Source organism: Stigmatopora nigra, chromosome 14, assembly GCF_051989575.1.
Source record: "Stigmatopora nigra isolate UIUO_SnigA chromosome 14, RoL_Snig_1.1, whole genome shotgun sequence".
NCBI lineage: Eukaryota > Metazoa > Chordata > Actinopteri > Syngnathiformes > Syngnathidae > Stigmatopora > Stigmatopora nigra.
Genome location: NC_135521.1, coordinates 2535786 through 2556189, shown reverse-complemented (window position 1 = coordinate 2556189; position 20404 = coordinate 2535786). Strand labels below are relative to the sequence as shown.

The 20404-nt window shown below is 38.2% G+C and overlaps 2 protein-coding genes and 2 non-coding genes across 5 annotated transcripts; 1 reads left to right on the top strand and 3 right to left on the bottom strand.

Moving 5' to 3' along the window:
* The first annotated feature begins 2669 nt into the window (after nucleotides 1–2669).
* On the top strand, nucleotides 2670–7010 carry yif1a (Yip1 interacting factor homolog A (S. cerevisiae)). Its single transcript, XM_077733253.1, has 9 exons — nucleotides 2670–2783; nucleotides 3080–3132; nucleotides 3691–3926; nucleotides 4306–4410; nucleotides 5102–5180; nucleotides 5254–5311; nucleotides 5370–5525; nucleotides 5644–5737; nucleotides 6508–7010. Exons 2-9 carry the CDS (start codon nucleotides 3102–3104, stop codon nucleotides 6658–6660), a joined length of 912 nt encoding a protein of 303 aa, XP_077589379.1. The 5' UTR covers nucleotides 2670–2783; nucleotides 3080–3101; the 3' UTR covers nucleotides 6661–7010.
* Nucleotides 7011–7848: 838 nt separating this feature from the next.
* LOC144207643 (uncharacterized) lies at nucleotides 7849–13115 on the bottom strand. Of its 2 annotated transcripts, none has more exons than XM_077733254.1 (6): nucleotides 12947–13115; nucleotides 11183–11492; nucleotides 9450–9567; nucleotides 9062–9176; nucleotides 8750–8981; nucleotides 7849–8238 (listed from the first exon to the last, which is right to left on the bottom strand). In XM_077733254.1, exons 2-6 carry the CDS (start codon nucleotides 11355–11357, stop codon nucleotides 8081–8083), a joined length of 798 nt encoding a protein of 265 aa, XP_077589380.1. In that variant the 5' UTR covers nucleotides 11358–11492; nucleotides 12947–13115; the 3' UTR covers nucleotides 7849–8080. The 2 variants fall into 2 exon arrangements, with proteins under 2 accessions (XP_077589380.1, XP_077589381.1); XM_077733255.1 differs by lacking the exon at nucleotides 12947–13115 and adding an exon at nucleotides 11720–11807.
* Nucleotides 10310–10381, bottom strand: trnam-cau (transfer RNA methionine (anticodon CAU)). Its single transcript has one exon. It is a non-coding gene; the product is annotated as a tRNA-Met (tRNA).
* trnam-cau (transfer RNA methionine (anticodon CAU)) lies at nucleotides 10632–10703 on the bottom strand. Its single transcript has one exon. It is a non-coding gene; the product is annotated as a tRNA-Met (tRNA).
* Nucleotides 13116–20404: the final 7289 nt, after the last annotated feature.

The following is a 20404-nucleotide window of genomic DNA, read 5'->3' as shown; positions in this document are numbered from 1 at the left end:
GCCGGCTCGGATTACAGCTAATCACCAGTGGCTGCTCACAACCACTATTCTTAAAATTAAAAAAAAATCCTTGAAATTGTTTTAATGTATTGTCGGCTTAATATTTTCTTCATCTGCTTTGCCCGGGGGTTGCTTGATGTTTGAATGTGTAATACGCCTCATATTTCTGAGGTCAAGGGTTCAAACCCAGGCTTCCTGTGTGGAGTTTACATGCTCTACCTGTGCCTGCGTGAGTTTTTCTTTTGATAAATCTGGGTATTCCCACTTCACCAAAGGAATGCATGGCATGCTGAGTAAAATCAGTATATGGAAGCAAACATGACACTTTGTCATGTTAAGTGCGGCGTAGAATGATCAAAAATGCCACAGGCCACTGAGTGGGAATTGAACCTAGGCTGCCTGCACCAAAGTTAGGCAGAAGAACCACTATATCATCGCGTGGTCTTATAGAATTTATGACTCAACAAAAAAGAATAGGCTACTTCATTTTATTCAGTACACCACTTAGTCAGACGGGGGGAAAAATCTAGGCTTATATTTAATGTTTGTGTTGTACCAAATTTCTATGTTACACGTCTCAACCATTTTCCGATAAAACAATTGAATTTAAAAAAAATAACACAGCAGAAACACTGGCCGATACAATAAAAAGAAACTAAACGAGGACGCAGTGGCCCAAGAGTTCATCTGTCCTCGTGTGACGTTACTTGGTAGCACCTGTGGGGTTAAAACTGTTTTTTACACTTTTATTGTTTTTTTTAAATGAAGAAAAGGACTTTGGGTTGTGGTTCAGCGAAGTTCAATCCATCTAATTTGATAAAGTAATACCCCCCAAGGTCATAGTCTGACTTTATATATAATAAAAACTTGCAGGTCTCTGATCGAGAAAGTCTATCCAGAATAGATCATGTATTATACTGGAATAAAATATTTGCCAAAGGTTTCAATCCCCCTTTCGCCAAACAACAATTATTGTCGATTGTCGTTCCAAATCACATGACAACTGATACTTGTCCCAGGAATGCGGATGACGATTTGATGTTGAGTGAAAATTACTCATCGTGGACCAGACAAATAGAAAGTGATCACGTGAGTGGCAAAGTGAAACTTCCAACAGCATACAGACTTTCTCCATGCCACGACTAGTTGCTCATTTGTTTGTTTCACTGTCCCCTTTCAGAACAGCCTGTCATACTTTACAGGAAGTGGGCGTGACGCAAGGGTCGCATTGAGTATCACATGACTCAAGCCGGCGGAACAACACCAGGCCTCTGCGTCTTAACCTTTTCACATGTCGAGACATGTATGACCCATAACCCAATTTGGTTTAAGCAACACACGGTAGTTTTTTTTCTTCTCATTAGTCACAAAATGTCTATCGAGGATAATCTTTTGTTTTCATGTGTGGTAGTGTTTTTTTTTTTGTCTTTCTACTACCTCTATTGGCAGCATGAAACGATTTTTTTTTTATCCCTGGAGAAGTTGCACAGGTTGTCCATCTTCACCAGAATGGCACCCCCGTAATTGTAAAACAATACTGATACTACTCTATTTTTCTACATTGATTTTTACATTTCAACTAGCTACATCATGTTTCATTTTTTTTTTTCCTAAAAAGAGGGGGCGGCAAGTACATATTCTCTATAATTCTATAATCCTAATATGATTCTTGGCATGAAACATTAGTCAACACACATGATTCACTTTCATGGGCCGTACAAAAGGATGTGGTGGGCCGGATCTAGCCCATGTACCGCCTCTTTGATACCTATGATTCACGGCAACCTTACTAGATTCAGATTGTGAATGAATGTTTTAGAAGCCAGGCATTACTTTCCTCACTCTCCCGCCAAAATAGAGGAAGTTGGAGATTCCTTTGCAATATACTCACGCTGAAATCACCATGTTTATCCCCTTACTCATACAGGAGCATACACCCACACACATCCTACACACCCACATACACACACACACCACGTGGTGTAACTTTGCCATTAAACCTTTGGATAATTAGTGAAACAAAATCTTTCATAGTAAGTCTGGAGAAAAAGCCCTGTCTGGGACACCAATGGATATCCCAAGTATTCATGAACAGTCTTGAGATTGCATTTTAGCAATGTTCTCGAAAAGAAAACAAGTGTTTGACCTCACTTGTGAGATTTTTTGGGGAAAAACTGTAATTATGCTTTTTATTCATTGGGTGCCATTTTATGTATTGTATAATGAGATGTTCATGTATATATATACATATATATATATATATATATATATATATATATATATATATATATATATATATATATATATATATATATATATATATATATATATATATATATATATATATATATATATATATATATATATATATATATATATATATATATATATATATATATATATATATATATATATATATATATATATATATATATATATATATATATATATATATATATATATATATATATATATATATATATATATATATATATATATATATAAAATACAAAAATACAAGTTCCTTATTTCAGTTTTTCTAAAACATTTTTAATGGTTCTTGAATCACTCTATGCTATATTACAAATAATAATTGTAGATTTGTAGACCCAGCTGAGAATTTTGGTTGACTGTGTAACGCGTACGTACCTACGTAATGACGTATTCGAGGCGTACACTGCCACGCAGGCATTGGGATGTCAACCAATGGAAGCATGAGGAGGCGGGTTGCTAGCTCAAGCCCCATTGGCCACGTAGCTACCCACCAAATGTTAGCAGGCTAGGTAAGTTGTTTTCCTGCGTTTTATTTGGGTAATTTTATATTTATGTTCAGTGCATTCATTCTATTATTGTGCGCTCGTGTTTATTTCACCTACAAAATGCGCTACGTCACTGACACATCACAAAAGCTATTATTTTGGTCGAAAGCAGCGAAAGGGGTATAGGCGTTAAACTTTTAAGCTAAATATTAGCATTGTACATCAATAATATTTGATGATAAACAACGTTAGCTGTGTACGTGAGTTTGTCTATTTTTATAGTGTGCATAGGCTAACATGTCGTTGTTTTATTTTGCAAGCTCACGTCAACAACAATTTGCAATGGATTTGCCACATCAAGGATATCGAGCAAGTAAGTGGAACATGAATCACCATTATTACCGGCCAACACAGTAATTTTCCTTTTCATTAAATAATTTCTTCTCAAATGTTACCTCTACAAAGGTCGTCAAACTCGAAGCTGGTAACAACAGCAGGTTTAATACAAAAGGGAAAAAAAACGTAATTTGAGTATACTGGCAGACAAATGAGAGCCAGTACAGTAATACCTTGACACAAAAGTACCCAACATACGAAGATACGAGAAATTTGATATGCGAGGAAAATTCCGGGCAAATATTTGAGGGTCACAGCGTGAATTTTGACATTTTTTTTATTTTGATACTTAATATAAAAAAAGCTTTTTGCGCTGAAGCCGCAAATGTTGAAGCCATGAAGTGGTGAAGGATGACAGTATTGTTCAGCCTTAAATGATAAAAAGTTGGTCTTGATAGAAAATAACTGGCCAAGCTGATACCAAGACAAAGACCCTCAAAACGTGGTCTCCACACCAAGACCAGGACTGATAATGGACAAAATGACTTTTCAATATGATAAATAAGATATATAAGTTTTGTGTTTGTTTCCCCAGGTAAACAGAGGGGACGCGGACCCCCTACGGGCGGCGAATCAATGCTTTTTGACGACACCAGCACCTCAGGGATGAACACTCAGGGTAGTTACTACACTCCAGGCTACAACATGGCGGGAACCTCAACGGGCATGCAAGGCGGTGTCAACAACTTGTTCGCCGATCCAATGGCCAACGCTGCCGTTATGTACGGCTCATCGCTGGCCAACCAAGGCAAGGATATGGTAAACAAAGAGGTGAGATGCCAATTTTTTAGCAACCAATATTTACTGAACTTGACTTTCACACACACAAGCTAACAGACCTGAAAAGAAGTGTACCGTTGTGGTCAAAAGTTTACATACTTTTTTAAAGAACATAACGTTATGGCTCTATTGAGTTTCCAGTTTCTTCTACAACTCTGATTTTTCTCTGACAGAGTGATTGGAACAGATACATTTTGTACCGAGAGGCAATCTTATGAAGAGGAATGAGTGTACACGTTTAATTAATGTCTGTTTTTTATCGTGTGTGCTCATAAATCCCAAAACTTCTGTTTGCATCGAAAAAGAATGCATGTTCATTGAAAATGTTTGTGTTCATTATAAGGCTGTTCTCCCTCCATATGCATTTCAGATCAGCAGATACATGTCCGTGAACAAGCTGAAATATTTCTTTGCTGTGGACACCAGATATGTGCTGAAGAAACTCATGATTCTCATGTTCCCGTATACGCACCAGGTAATCAGACAAGATTTTCCAGCGCTTATCAAGCTTGTGAGTTACTCTGAAGACCCGAATAATAGTAGGCACTGGAATAATTGTAGGGAGTGGAAAATTCCAAATGAATTAATAATAGTAGGCACCGGAATAATAGTAGGCAGTGGAAAATTCCAAAAATAATGAATATAAGTAGTAGTAGTAGTAGTAGTACTATTATTCCGGTGCCTACTATTATTAATTCATTTGGAATTTTCCACTCCCCACTATTATTCCAGTGCCTACTATTATTCGGGTCTTCATAATAAGATAGCAACGTCACTTCAGTAGCAACATAGTATGCTTAAATGATCACCGAATGGCTCTTTTACTCATTTTCATCTATTGACGTCCAACCATGGGAGGTTATCCTGAGTTGGTGGGCAGCCAATAACAGGTCACAAGGAGAAACACAACCATTCACACTCATGGGCAATTTAGTGTATTGAACACACCTACCATGTTTTTGGGATGTGGGACGAAATCAGAGTACCTGTCTTAAATACTAAAATTCAAGTTTTCAACTAGTGTTAAAATTGAGAAGCCATATTCAATGATATATTCATCATTTACTGTGGGCCATTGAAACTGGGTTGCACCCCATAGTTTAGAGCATGACTGCCTTAGTGAACTCGGCAATAGATATCTGATCCATCTCAACCTGTTTTGTTAGGATTGGGAGGTTCGCTACCACCGAGATACTCCGTTGACTCCAAAACAAGACGTGAATGCACCTGATCTTTACATCCCAGGTAAGCCAGCTGGAATCAAGTGTGCTGTTGAACATTTTCATAAAGAACATCTTTTTTTTTTTCTACCCGACAGCCATGGCATTCATTACCTACATATTACTGGCCGGAATGGCTCTGGGCATTCAAAAAAGGTAAGCAGCATTTTTTGCCGAGTTGATTCGTCCACTGACCACCTGCTCCTTCATCAAGGTTTAGCCCGGAGGTGTTGGGACTTTGTGCCAGCACGGCATTGGCGTGGCTGGTCATTGAAGTGATGGTAATGCTGCTCGGCTTGTACTTGCTGACCGTGCACAGCGACCTGTCCACGTTCGACCTCCTAGCCTACAGCGGATACAAATACGTCGGGTAAATTTAAAAAATGAGCGGCACTTCTGGCTTCCGTGTGCTCAAAATATTAATTTTTGAATGATTCGGTTAGGAAAAGCATCTATGTATAGTAAATTGTGGCTGTTTTTTGCCGCAGGATGATCTTCACCGTGCTCTGCGGACTCCTGTTCGGAAGCGACGGCTACTTTGTGGCTCTAGCCTGGTCTTCTTGTGCCCTTATGTTCTTCATTGTGAGTATTAAATCTGCTGACATGTCGCACTCAAACGCTACCTTGATTTGTAAGTAGGCCTGGTCCGTTTTATTATCAAGATAACAGATCAAAATCAGCCTCACTCGTTTGGCAGATACCAAATATCCTTCACCGAAAAGTCCAATATTGACGGTTTTCAAGTAGTTGCTATATGATACAATATTAGATTGGATAGGACATTTTGATTATCTCTTCAAGCCCAAAGATGCTTAAATGCTTTTCTCATGCAGGGACACGCTGCTTATGGGCCATATGTGACTTTTTTGATCAGCACATCTGGCTCTCAAACGACTGACTTTAATTTGGTGTTTAGTTTTCGTGTTACAAACATCCTGTTTTGTTTTTGATTGCCTGCACAATTAGATCAGATTTTTTTTAATTTTAAAAAAATGGCACTGTATAGTAAAGTCCCATTATCAAAAGTTTTTACCCATTCATTTAAAGACCAATTTTGTCAAACAGTATTCCAAAATCAATGATCAATACTCACAGATCCATAACTTTTGAAATTTTACAATGAAAAACGGGAGTCGAGGCTATTGGTGATTATTAGTGATGGAGCCGCCCAAGTAGATTTTTTTTTAGAAAACTTGAGCTAAATTATGGAAACGTGTAACAGATATAAGATAACAGTTATAACAGTGACATCATTTATACAATAAAATGTACTTTATTCATTTGTTCCGTCGCCTTTTATGATACTTTGACAGACTGTTTTTTGTATGTGTTTGACCTTTGACCTCGTACAGGTGCGCTCCCTGAAAATGAAGATCCTGACGTCCCTGGCGTCCGACTCCATGTCCACCGGCGCCAAACCCCAAGTGCGAATGTACATCACTGTGGTCACCGCCATTTTTCAGCCGCTCATAATTTACTGGCTCACCTCACACTTGGTCAGGTGACCGCCAGGTGTTTGCGGGAACTGGCTGGCCTTGATCACATGGGCGCGCATGGGACAATTGAGCTCGTCCAAGTGCTCGTGAAAGTGGAAATTGTGTCCTCGGATAAACCAAATTGTATAAAACATTTGAAAATATGTCTGCGGCAATTCACAAGTAAGGCTGCCATTTTTTTCAAAATAAGTTTCTTTATTTGTACATGTACTTGATGTTCAAATAATTGAACGGATATCGTCGTCATTTGCTGCCAATGAGTTAAGGAGGCTTTTATTTATCTGAAATATAATGAGGCATGACAACGTTTGGATTTTTTGTAGAAAGCAAAATAAATATGTGCATCTTTGTGTTTTCAATTGTGAATGTCTCAATATTTTAGTCCCTACGAACTAGTTTTGCGTTTTTGGTTGCTACGACGGCAATTGATGTCCAATCCATTTGATGTGGGATTTGGGCTATTCATGATTGTGTTTATTCACTGCCACCCTTCTGGTTCAAATGGATTGGACGTCATTCGCCATTAACAGCATTTTAATGTGATGGCTTTTAAACTGTCGCGGTGCCAATACTTTTGTCCCTACAAATTGAAATTGCATGTTTAACTCAATGGTTGCCATTGACAGTAAACGAAATTAAATGCATTTGCTGCTACTCTCCGTTTTCAAATGGATCTGGCATCTCCCCGTCAACAGAATCCCGACGCCGAGCTGCCATCCTCATTCAATTCAGGAGGACCCTTGTTCCATTTCCAAAGTATTCTAGGGTGAATGCGATTCAAGCAAAATTGTTATAAAATGTAAAAAAATAAAATAAAATTAATAACGGACAATTTAAGTGGAACTTATTCTTTTTCAAAATAATTGAAACATTGTGTTTTTGCAAACTATTTAAAATATACTGCATCATGAAAATAGGTATCTTTGTTTGGGTTGCTCTACGTGCATTTTACAGTCAGTAATTCTCACGCTGAAGTTGCACATGCATGTTGTGCATGCAACATGGGATATTTCGTCCAGCTATTCTTTTTTTACCCTTGTGTGTACACTCTATATTGTAAAACAGCTTCTACTCAATTTGTAGGAAAAGAACATTATTATTGCATATTCAATAATAAGATGGATTTCCAATGAGAAATACTTAAACAGGATAAAATATGTACATGTACGATCCTGTACTTTAAGATCCACAAATGTAGTAATCTTTGTGCTTTATGGAATAGTCAATTATGACATTATATTTCTGCATTTTCCTTGAAGGAGACTGAGCATTTTCTTTGTATTTCACTGTACTCAGTTCACCATTAGGATTCAAAATAAGTGTCTTATTCTGAACCACAGACATCTTGAGTTTGATGTTACTCTGGAAAAGCTGTTGATTTGTCTTTTTTGAGTTCACAGCATGATTTCAAAGCTGGTCCAATGGAAGGCTAATGGATCAACGGCATGTGCCTGGTCAGTAGAGGAGAAGTTTTGGCAGGTAATGGAGGCTTGTTGAAGCTGTTTGAAGGAGCACATCCAAATGCTTTTCTGAGCTGGGCCACTCTTCCACCGTATTCACTTTTGTTTTCTTCAACCTGCCAGGCATCTGATACAGAAAAATGATGGTTAATATTAATATAAAAACTGTCATGAAAATTACACATATTGTTGCATAGGTTTAATTTTTTATCCACAACAGGATAAGAAATAGGAAGATAAAATATGATAATAGTTTCTTGTAATAAATAAACATGTTTACATGTTCAAACAAATATATTATTAGTACTTTGAATAGCAGTTAAATTGCTCTGAAGTATTGCTTCTAAGTACTTCATTGAGTTAATCCATCAAACATTAATAATGCATTAATCTATCCTTGATTTTTGTGTTCTAATTTATGACATTGGCACCCCAATAACAGTATTTTGTTGCAAAGGCAAAATGACGGATTACTACGAAAAACGAATTCCAGATTAAATTTAACAATGAGACTAAAGTACCATTGTTATAGTTCAATTAGTTGTTCGATTTGCTTACATCTAATCAATGGTTACGCTTCTCCTCATAAAGGAAATGAAAATTAGCAATTCATTTCCACCATTCTCTCATTTTCTCACCTCTGGCCCGTGGGCTGACCATCTCTGCGTGGAACAGCTGGCTTTTGAGTGCACGTTTGTTGCCATGGCGACTAAAACGGGGCCCGCAGAGAGGAGCCCAGTCGCCGAGGTTGTCCGAGCTGCTGCCTGATTCACTGTCGCTGCCCTCGCCGGGGTCCTTCGGGTCATCATCCGCACAGTCGGAGTCCATCTCGTCCTGAGAGGAGTGGCTATTTGGTGAGTCACAACCATTCTGTGCGAAAAAGAGTGTATAATGTCACAATCAGTGAAGGGTTATCGTATTATCCTTACCCAAACAGCAAAGGAACTTACTGTGGTGTCCTCAGTAAAAGCTAGTTGGCTTCCTTCTTTAAAACCAAGCTGCAGGGCCTTTTCTCCTGCCTGCACATCTGCTGTCTGGATGCCATTCATATTATCACAGCACAGCCTATGGGACAATCGCCATTGGAGAGGAGTCAGCAGATAAACTCGCCAATGAATCACTCATCCATTCACTCATTTAGCCGATAAATTCAATGATCCAGTGAGGGAGACTTGAACCTTGAGCTCCCTTGAAATGTCATGTTGAGCACATTTTTGTGCAATTTTTCTAAAAACCACCATGTTTTTCATTCTTTTCCTGCATGTTAAGGCCTCTGAAAAGGCCCTAATAATGGTCCATCTGTCAGTTATGTTATTTTTCTTTTTTGTGTGCACTAACCTGTCATTGAAAAGGTTGTGGAGAAGTTTGGATGAATTGAATACATCCACTTGTCCAATCACACGAACGCACACGTCTCCGTCACGACCCAGGAGCCAGCTCACGTGCTTACGAGTGGCTGCAAACAACAACACACAGAAACAAGTTATTTGAGCATGTCACCGACAAGGGTTGTCATTACAATTTGTGTCCACAAGATGATACTGTTGTACAGAGTCTGATGAACTATCCTAGCAGATTATTTTTGAATTTTTGGCCTTTTGTTCACAGATTTAACTCACTCATTCTTTGTATAGCAGCGAACCACAACATTGCTTTTTACTTAAAACACACCTGCCATTAAGGCCGAAATAATGAATATTATAAACCAACGCATATATTTTATTAAAGGGAATCATAATTTCCTGTTATTTTTTTTAAATGATGTATAAACGCTTGCCAGCAACACGAATGAAAGAAAAGTGCGTGTTGTGTAACACAAACAGACCTGGTTTCCTCTCGGGTGACATGACAAAGATTGGATAAACAAAGACTGTAATTTAATATATGGTTGAAACCACAGGGGGTTAGTCAATCTTACTCAGCTGCAAGCCCGTAAAGCGATTCGACTCATGCTGATAGAGTCTGTCAGTCACACGCGTGTACACAATGAGTTGCTGAAGAAAGGTGAGGCTCTCTGCTAGAGTAGAACTAAATAAAGATGGATCAGAATGATTGCGTAAAGACAGGAAAGAAGACTGCCCCTGTTTCTTTTCTCCTTCTACACACTATTGACACATCCTGACCCAACACCCCTGCCAAATGGAGAATTCATCGAAACTAATTAAATGCAATGAAATAGTCATGCATTAGGTTTCTTATAGCAGAGGATGGTTTCGATCCATCGACCTCTGGGTTATGGGCCCAGCACGCTTCCGCTGCGCCACTCTGCTGCACAAACACAAATGTTGACAATGTTTTGTCAACTGCAACCATTGTTTCATTACTGTAGACACAGATTGGACAAAAGTTGGTACTTATAGCAGAGGATGGTTTCGACCCATCGACCTCTGGGTTATGGGCCCAGCACGCTTCTGCTGCGCCACTCTGCTGCTCAAATACACTTGTTTACAATGTTTTGTCTACTGCAACTATTGTTTCATTACTGTAGACACAGAAATGGGTGGACAAAAATGATCCTTATAGCAGAGGATGGTTTCGATCCATCGACCTCTGGGTTATGGGCCCAGCACGCTTCCGCTGCGCCACTCTGCTGCTATACAACAGTTGTTTACAATGTTTTGTCTACTGCAACCATTTTTTCATTACTGTAGACATAGAAATGGCTGGACAAAAACAATTCTTATAGCAGAGGATGGTTTCGATCCATCGACCTCTGGGTTATGGGCCCAGCACGCTTCCGTTGCGCCACTCTGCTGCTCCAACACAAATGTTTACAATGTTTTGTCCACTACAACCATATTTTCATCACTGTCTACACAGAAATGGGTGAACAAAATTGGTACTTATAGCAGAGGATGGTTTCGATCCATCAACCTCGGGTTATGGGCCCAGCACGCTTCCGCTGCGCCACTCTGCTGCTCCATCACAAACAACCCTAACCCTTATCCCATTTTCAACAGCAGAAAAACATCCCATTCCTTAAAACGAATGTACGAATATATGTTTGACAATATAAGGTTAGGCAAAAAAATAAGATATGTATCTTGAGTCATTTTCTTAGTGCATGTTACCTTTCTTGGGTCTGCTTGTGGTGATGTCCTCCTCCTCTTCCTGTTCCTCTCTTTCCCTCCAGCGGCGTACCTGCTCTTCTCTCATCTTCAGGAAGAGGATCTTCTTCTGCTCTTCGCTCAGAGCCTCCAGCACCTCCGGCTCCACCCACATCTGCTCCAGGATTTTAGCCAGCATCCCGACACCAGTTGTCAGTCGGTTAAAGTAAATAAAACCCTGCTATCCTCTTGCCAGAGTCTTCTCCCTCACAATGGGAATATGTTCTCCTGAGATGGATGCAGCTTGTCTGGATCAACTGAGAAAAGGTTGGTGCTGTGAGTTGAAAAGAAAAAAAGAGAGAGAGAGACATATGATTGACCACTCACATACACGATAGACTTTCAAATACATGCCCCTTCTTTACTGTGTATACAGCGAGAACGTCACCGTGCTTGGAAATACCGCAATACAAACAAAGCACACATTGACACTTGACTATCTACAAATACATAATAATGAATCCGAGTCTGAACCCATAAAGAGTCTTTTTTATTGCTTACCGGCATACAACACTGTTAGTTGTTCAGAACCTGGTTAATTGTTACTAGGAAAGTACTAAAAAAAAAGGACATTGCCGGAAAATAACCGGCGTCTTCCGCTTTTAAAGTATGTCAACAAAGATTCAAATGAGCCAATAGAATTGACGTAGACTCTCTGATAAGGCTCCGCCAATGATTCAGAGAGGGAGATGAATCATGTTGTAGCAGGTGAAACATCAGGCTGGCGACTTTAGAGCTTCAAGTGTAGCCACGTGCCAGCTAGATTTGGAGCCCAGCATTAAGCCTTAAATCTGTTAGCCAGGCATGCATTGCCCTCGTGGGGCGCCATGAACATTTGAATGATGTACTGAATCATAAAGCATTATAATAAAATAAAATAAAATAAAAGGCTATAGCAAATGTATATTTATTCTATTTTTCTACTCACTACGTTATACTACACTGTGATTAGATTAGGATACTTATGATTATTTATTTCTCAACTTTTCTTTACTTATTTACACAAATGAGTGTGTCTTTTTGATCAGTGGTAACAAAAAGTAGTAACATATTTGGATAGATACTCAATATTGTAAACTCAAAATTAAACGTTTTAAATTTTCAAGCCAGAGTCAAAAGCCTTTATACAACAACAATTATAACAAAATTAGTGGTTCTACTCCATCAAGTGCATATTTCCCTTTAAAAACATAAATAAGTAATTTAGAAAGTTATAAAAATGTAAAATATTGCACAATCTAAGATATTACACATCTTTATTGCACAATTTCAAAGCTAATCAATCATTTTATAGCTAATATAATGAATTTTCATATTTCAAAAATGACCCTAACCAAAATACATAACTTGAATTTACCTATCAAAGTTTCCAGGAGAGGTCCTAAAAGAGAGTATCAACATTCACACACTTAACTCTATTGTTGCCATGCAAAAAAAAACACTATGGCTATGCTCCAGCATGCAAATAAACCCAAACTTCAATTGTGCCTCCACTCACTCGCAGAGAAAACAAAGTGTGTATGTATGTGTGTGGGAGAAAGGTGTGTGCAAAGCATACTGAGAGAAGAGTTTGGAAAAAGTCTCCCTCATTTGAGAACACAGCGGCTGTTTTTCACAGTGACAGAACCAAGTGTGGGAGATGAATGAAATGAGACATGTTCTAGAATGGCAACCATAAACAAAGACACAAGCCGAGAAAGAGAATGGAGGGAATGAGAGTGGACTTACTTAGTGGCTACTGCCAGCCGCCGCCAGCATCCCCTTACACTCTTCTGAGCTTCCTCCAGAGAGTGCTGTGATGAGAGTGTGACGTGGGTGCCTGAAACCGTGCGTATATTGTGTGTGTGAGTGTGTGTGTGTGTTTGTGTGTGAGGTCAGGCGTCAGGGTGGTGGAATGCAGCCTCAGCTTTTCCCAACGACGTTTAGACTTGACATGAGTGGGACGGACTGACGTCGGAACATTCTTCTTTTTTCCTCCTCTTTTCTTATCACAGCAATTCATCATTTCAAGCACAGTGGGCACTATATTGGACAGATATTCCAAAGTGGGCACTTTTAACCCTGACTAGACATGTCCTAGTTTCGGTTATTTGGTCAGAAATCGGGCACGATTGTGGCAAATTTTGGAGGATTGGATTATGGCACAAATGATTGGGGTTTTATAATGTATTTATCTGTTTTTATTTCATTTTCTCTGTTTTCATTTCATTTTTTTCCATTTTTTTCATTTTTCTATGCTACTTAACCCTCACTAGGGCCGCGAGGGGTGATGGAGCCTATCCTAACTTACTTCAGGGACCAGGAGGTGGACACCATGTATTGTTGACCAGCCAAAATACAAAATATAGCCAACATTAGAGTTATATTTCCTTCTCACAGTTGTATACATGACCTGAGCTACTGAAAAAAAGCATCATAATCATGGTAAATATTTTGAAATACAAATATGCCCCCATTAAAATGAGCTGCACTTGCATAATGCGAACACCACAAACAGGAAATGTTAGTGAAGGCTCATTGGCCTTTTCCCTCCTTGATTTCATCTATTTACCGACTCCACTTGGTTGTTGATCTTCCGTTGTTTTTTCCTGCAAGGAAGTCCCGCTGGCTTTGTGTGAAAGCAGTAATCAAAACACCACATGTGCAGGAAGGAATGCGCATACTTAAACTAAGCTGATGATAGGCTATTGGCATGCTTGTCAAGTGACCACTCATTCATTGTTTTTCTATGTTGTTCCCAGACAAGTTGACAATTGCTAATTTTGGGATATAATATGTGGACAGGCTTATGTATCGATTCAAAGTGAGACACTTCTTTGCAGGGATGTTTTTTCTCCTGATCATGTGACTCATAAGACCTAGATGGGTATGACCTTACTCAGAACATGTGTGTAAACAATTCAGCCAAACAAAATTGATAAGATCTACATGATTTCTTGTATCCCCCCTGCAGCATTGCATCAAATGAAACCACATCGATTAATACAGTTTCTGTCAAAAAGTAGAGTCATAGCGATACCAGACTCTTATTTGTTTGTCTTTATTTTGTCACTGCTGAGACTGGGCCGAAAGGTCAAGGCCGAGACACACAACATTTAAGCGAAACTATTTGCGCAACTGTGAACAAAATCAAACTATGAAATAAAAACTTTTTTTCCTTAAAAAAATGAATCTGAGACAGTTAAGTCAAATTGACATATAGGTAAAGAATGACAGTCAATAAATGTACCATAAATCAATAGACATGGGTAAGCATGAAAGGTCAAATGAGTTTTTGTGAAAAGGATGTCCCTTTCTTTTCCTTTTTTAACCAATTTTGGTGGATAAATTGTTTGCAAATGGGAACAAACCATGTGTGCAACCTACATTTGCCTTTCCCGCAGGCACACTTTGAGAAAATCCCCACAAATACCAGCATAGCGTCATCAAGCACGTGAATAAGATTAGGACACGTTTTAATGGAATCCTTTTACAAACAGCGACTCCTGCTGGCCACACAAGACAATGTCTTACTGAACACATGAATAATTCTAGTATATTAGTTTTTTTTTCCATTTCAAACTAGTTTTTGTGCCATAGACAGCAACATGATTCATTAGTCTGTTTGAACTAAGAGTAAGTCAATTATTTAATCGTAAATAGAGCTGCTAAATTCTAAAACCTGAAGTTACAAACCTAATACACTAATTTTCTTTGAAATTGCATGCAACAATACAACAAAGTATTGAGTTTTTGTGTTATTTCTACACTGCATGTACAAGAAAAAGTTGTGGATTGAGGAATATAATGAAGGACTGTTGAAAGGCTGCTTTATAACTTTATCCCGTCATATTCTCCAATTCCAGTGGCAGCATGAAAAAAAACAACACACCGCAACATTTTCCACACTCGTCGACCAAAAATGCAAAACACATTGGAAAGAAAGAGAAGATTTGTTGAGCCCAACCAAATATGGGTCCAGGATTTTGCTTTCCTATGCACCAAATGCTGCACAAAAAAAGTAGTAAGACAAAAATTGGATAGAATGTATTAAAACTGCAATACATTCAAGACAACTTGGAGAATAAAGTCGTCTTGGTTGGCTACAAGATTGCAATCCTTGCTTTGAATTGGCAGAATTTCAATTACAGGCGTGTCTAATGTCCAGCATCGAACCATATCCTTTATTCACAGGCTGCAGCATGTTCTAAAAATATCATATAAAAGGCAGGGCCTGCACTAAACTTGATTGTCTGCATTGCACTTCTTTATTTCAACACTGGGTGGCTCAGTTTGTCATCAGTGTGAAAATGATAAATGAGCTGGCTATGCCATTAGGAAAACATTTTAGAGATGATTGTGATAAAAAAAAAAACAACAACCTTTAGTACAACACTATTTAATATGTGTTGTTGTTGGATTTAAATCCATGAATATCCAGTTTTTCAAAGTTTCAAAACAATTTTTATTTTAGCTCTTTTTTAAATATATTCTTACATTTTTCAACATTATTTTTGAACTAAAAAATAATGTTGTAAACACGGGCCACCACTTTGTCACAAATGCTCTAAACAGTTAGTTAATGTAAATAAATACCATCTACATGTTGACCATGGCTATTTTTTGGGGAGGAGGGTATTTACATGGCAAGTAGGAGGACTGAGCTTGGTGCTGTTGCTATGGCGATGTATGGGTCTTTTGACCTGGCTGTCCGACAAACTCCATCACTACCATACGCAGTGTGTGTGTGTGTGTGTGTGTCTCAAACACACTCTGTCATGATGCTGGCAGCCTTTCCAATGTTTGTCTGCCTGGCACAAACACATGCACTCAATAAATTGGCATGAACATTTTTCCAATACTAATGCTTCCCTTTCATGGATCATCTGATGGAGTGGCTACAGCTGAAAGTGACGGAAACCTCTCAAAGTGCCACTTAAATGGAGCTGTGTCAGACTTTATCATGCCTGTGGATAAAATAACCCTTATAACACCTACCCTGAAAATATGGCTGATTAAGCTGTGATGAAAACCGTCTGAATAATGATATGAAAACTAATGAAACACAGGTGTCTTTCTTTTGAAATGACCTAGATTATAGTCATTGTAATGCTGATTAGGTCTTCCAACTGTCAACTGCAATAAAAATAGCTTTGATGTCAGCAAATGTTGATGCACGCATATTTGTGTGCAGTTGCAAGCACACTTACAGACTAACACGCTGATATAAAGCTAGTTCATCAGAACTGAATACTTGCAATACCAAATATATGCAGAGCAGGCAAAATGTGAACGAAAAAACGGGTCAAAAAGCCCCTTTTTTCACCCTAATAGTATCTTTTTTAGACGGTTAAATAATTCAAGTGTTAAGTATGACTCATGGACAACCCTTACATTCCACACAGAACAAACCCAAGAAGATTATTTAATTGACATTTATGTAAACCCATTACAATAAACATAGTATTGGGAATTTGTATGTAGTATGAAAATTTAAACTACTCCCATTTCACTCCTGTCTTTGAAGCCACTGGCAAATAGCATCTGGTTTGATAACTAGCTATTTTCAGATCTCTCTGGAGATGTTGAGTCGATTCAAGTCATTGCTCTGGCAAGGCCACTCAAGGACATTCACATAGTTGTCCTCGAGCCCTACGCTTCAGTTCCTTGTCTTTCTGACAGATTAATTATTTTCTTAGTCTGAGATCCAAAGCACCTGAGGGCGGGTTTTTATCCAGGATTTCTAGCTACATCACATTTTCCTTAGACCTGACCAATTTCCCAGTTGTCTCCAAAAATATCCATAAAAGCTTTCCTGAAAGTTTAATATGAGGACCACCAATGGTACCCCGGCTCATTTTATTGCCATATTTGTGCTTCCAAACCAATATTCAGAATAGGTATTGGCCTATTTTTTAAGTATCATATTGTTTACAATTGTTACAAAAAATTGGCTCTTATCTAGTAGTCGCATGTGTTTACAGTACTTTTGTTTTGGCTGTTATTAATAAAACCACCAGGCAAGCATGCCCGCTAAGGGGAACAATTTCTCTTTAAAAAGTAATCATATATCAGACTGATACATAATATTTGTAAGCAGAGTATTTCTTGAGGAAGTAGTAGTCGCAAGGGTCAGACTAAATACAAAAAAAATCATTAGTCATTTACTGGTTAACTCTACACAGGAAGATTATTTCTTTTTCCCATTAAAAATCTAACTGCAGGCTTAAACCTCAAACTATGGCATATCCCACTCCACACAAGTTTATTGTAAAAACTGCCAATTCATTCAATATATGAAGACAAACAGTCCAAATAAATTGCACATCTAACCCCATCAATGGCAGCCAATGAAATACATTGCTCATTACTTAATGCAGGAAGTGTCCCTAATAATATGGCTAGTGAGTTGCATTTCCATCATGCTATTACGTCAGCTCAACAACCTCATTATGTATATTGATTTGTTATCCCCACCGCCTGCTTTTTTTCAATGAAAAGCCTCCACACACCTTACCCGCAGCACAAGTTGATGTTATTTTTCCGAACAAAACACTTGCACCATCACTTGGGGACCACCTAACACCAACCAACCAACCAACCAACCAACCAGCCAAGCTGTTATCCTTTTTCATCCCTGGAAAATAACTCCCCCACTTTCCCCCCGCCATCCCATTGTCACACCAGGGACTTGCTTGCAGTGTTCCCAAAATATTTCCACTGTCATGGTCCAGCAGATGTCACTTAGCGGCAGACACACCTCCTTATTTCTCTATCCAGCCTTTTTTTTTCTCTCTCCAGGGACATCCAAGAGGCAGCAGTGAGTGCATCTGTGTATGTCCGCAGGAGGAGGAGGGGCAAGCAGCAGGTTAATGAATTAGTGATTAGGATTGACGTTGCGTCTGCAGTAGGCCCCCCCACCCCCCAAACGACGTATTTCTGAAATCTCAAATTCTCTATTTAGCTGCACATCTCCTCTTTTGTCATCTCTACAGCTCATCCTATCTCTAACCTTAGAACATCATCTTTTCCCACCCCCTACCTGCCTTCACAGTAGGTCTTGTCTGTCTAACCTTCGGCTCCCCTTGTCTTCAAACGCAAACGTCTCTTTTGTTCTGTTCACAAACCCTTTAGATTTGATATGCACTCTTCTTCCAAATACTCCTTTTTCTTCTTCTCCTCCTCCTCATGTGGTATTGATCAGCAGAGATCACCTGATGGACTAATCTTCTCAATCTATAAAGACTTTGCAATAAAGCCTGAGACAAAGGCTAGAATTCTTAATATCCCAGAAGAAAACATTAGCAAATCTGAAACACAAGGTCACTGCAGTGTTGTGTTTTTCTGAGGCCTTGTAGTCATATTTTAATTGTTTTCTCAAAATCTACTCTTAGAAATGATAATATAATATAAGTACTAACATAATATTACAGCGTATAGTGGTGATACACAACAGAACACAAAATAAATTAACTTAACACACCCTAAAATGACATAACATAACATTAAGCACCGTACTGAAACGTATAATATAAACTAATATAACTCAAGATAACACTAATGCAATAATCTTTATGTTAAACATTTACAGTAACATTAACAGTATTTTACTTAGCTGATAAATGTGATTTTGCATTATTTGTTAGCATTAAGCTGACTAATTTTCATATTATAATATTGTTAGGTTGAAAATTGGGATATTGTCAATATTTCTTAACTATTTAATGAGACAATTCAGTAGTAAATTGTACATTTAAAACATCCTACAGGTAAGTTGAGCTATATTTGAAGTTAGAAGTAGTAAACAATGTACATAAAATATCTTTATGGTGCAATAAATTCTTTTATATTGATATAAGTAGGTTATTTTACTGTCAAAGTTTACAGAAAAGTATTATAAGGGTGTGATTTTGTTGAGGACAAAGCATCAAGCTAATAAAAAATGTCGGTCCAAAAATATTCGTTCTTTTGTCAGACACACATGGAAGCAGAAACCATTTTCTACTTGGCAGCACAATTCCGTTCTTTTCTGACACATGAGCGACTCACTAATATGTGGTGGAAAATCAATTCCTCATTTTCCTCAAGAATGCTGTCCTAAAGAGACAATGACCACGAAACAACAAATCAACTGCTCATAAATCAGTATTTCTCGACTAGTGTCAACTGACACCAATTGCTATTTATCTTTGTTCAAATGCCTGCACAATTGATTGTCTACATTTCAGCATTTTTCGGTATTTCTTATTCGGGTTCAGCTTTAATTGAATTGACAAAAAACAGCAAATTAAATGTTTAAATGATCCAGTTGAGTGTATCACTGAGCGGATCCAATAGGATAAGAGGACTATCTATTCTATATAAAGAATTAATGTCATGTTCCTTTATAATAATATGAACACAAATTATGTGGAAAAAAACAGTGGTGTATATTGGCGTATATTAGCATTGAAAAATCTTCCATAAAAAGGTATTTTTATACAGTTACTAGGTTTATTTCTCCCCCTAATGCGAAATACTACTTTAAATCGAGCAAATGTATAATTTGGACAAAGAATTGTCTTTCAATTTAAGCATCAGTTAACCACTTTATATTCTTGACACATGTACATAGCCACAAATCCTTTTTAAAATGTGTTGATTTATTTATCCTGCAGTGTAGAATGTCAAGCCCAGCTATTTCAATCTTGTTTTTTCTGGCTGATGTCAATGTGCTATCTAAACCAAACTTACATGATGAATGCTTACGTCTAGATATGACTTTAGACCTTGGACAGAACTATTTAACTGCCTGTAAATCATCTGCATGCTATGTTTTTTTTCCCCAGGTCACAATTCCAACTAAAGCCATCCAATCAAAACATTATCATGTGATGTCAATACTCTGTGAAATAAATAGGCTAGTAGGAGTTGAAGTGGAGGACATCTCTTTACATATAAAGCTGCATACTGTACATTTAATACGGTTATAAAGGATTTTAAGCATTATATTTCAGTTGGATGCAAATGTGTTTTATCCCCAGTTGGTTCTCCAATCCTAAATGGGAAAGTGAGGCGGTCCCATGCCGTCTTTCAGACATTTTTTGCGGCATTGCAAGGAGGAGGACACAGCCAGACCATCCGTCCTTTTAACCAGAGAGGGGGGAGTGAAAGAGAGAGAGAGAGGTGGAGAGAGAGAGAGAGAGAGAGAGAGAGAGAGAGAGAGAG

Coding starts and splice junctions, on each gene's coding strand:
- yif1a (XM_077733253.1), top strand. CDS start 3,102: ATGGATTTGCCACATCAAGGATATCGAGCAA. Junction 4,411..5,101: donor TGTTCCCGTATACGCACCAG/GTAATCAGACAA, acceptor CTGTTTTGTTAG/GATTGGGAGGTTCGCTACCA. Junction 5,526..5,643: donor AGCGGATACAAATACGTCGG/GTAAATTTAAAA, acceptor TTTTTGCCGCAG/GATGATCTTCACCGTGCTCT.
- LOC144207643 (XM_077733254.1), bottom strand. CDS start 11,357: ATGCTGGCTAAAATCCTGGAGCAGATGTGGGTGGAGCCGGAGGTGCTG. Junction 9,568..11,182: donor CACAAGCAGACCCAAGAAAG/GTAACATGCACT, acceptor TGTTGTTTGCAG/CCACTCGTAAGCACGTGAGC. Junction 8,982..9,061: donor CTTTTACTGAGGACACCACA/GTAAGTTCCTTT, acceptor TTTTTCGCACAG/AATGGTTGTGACTCACCAAA.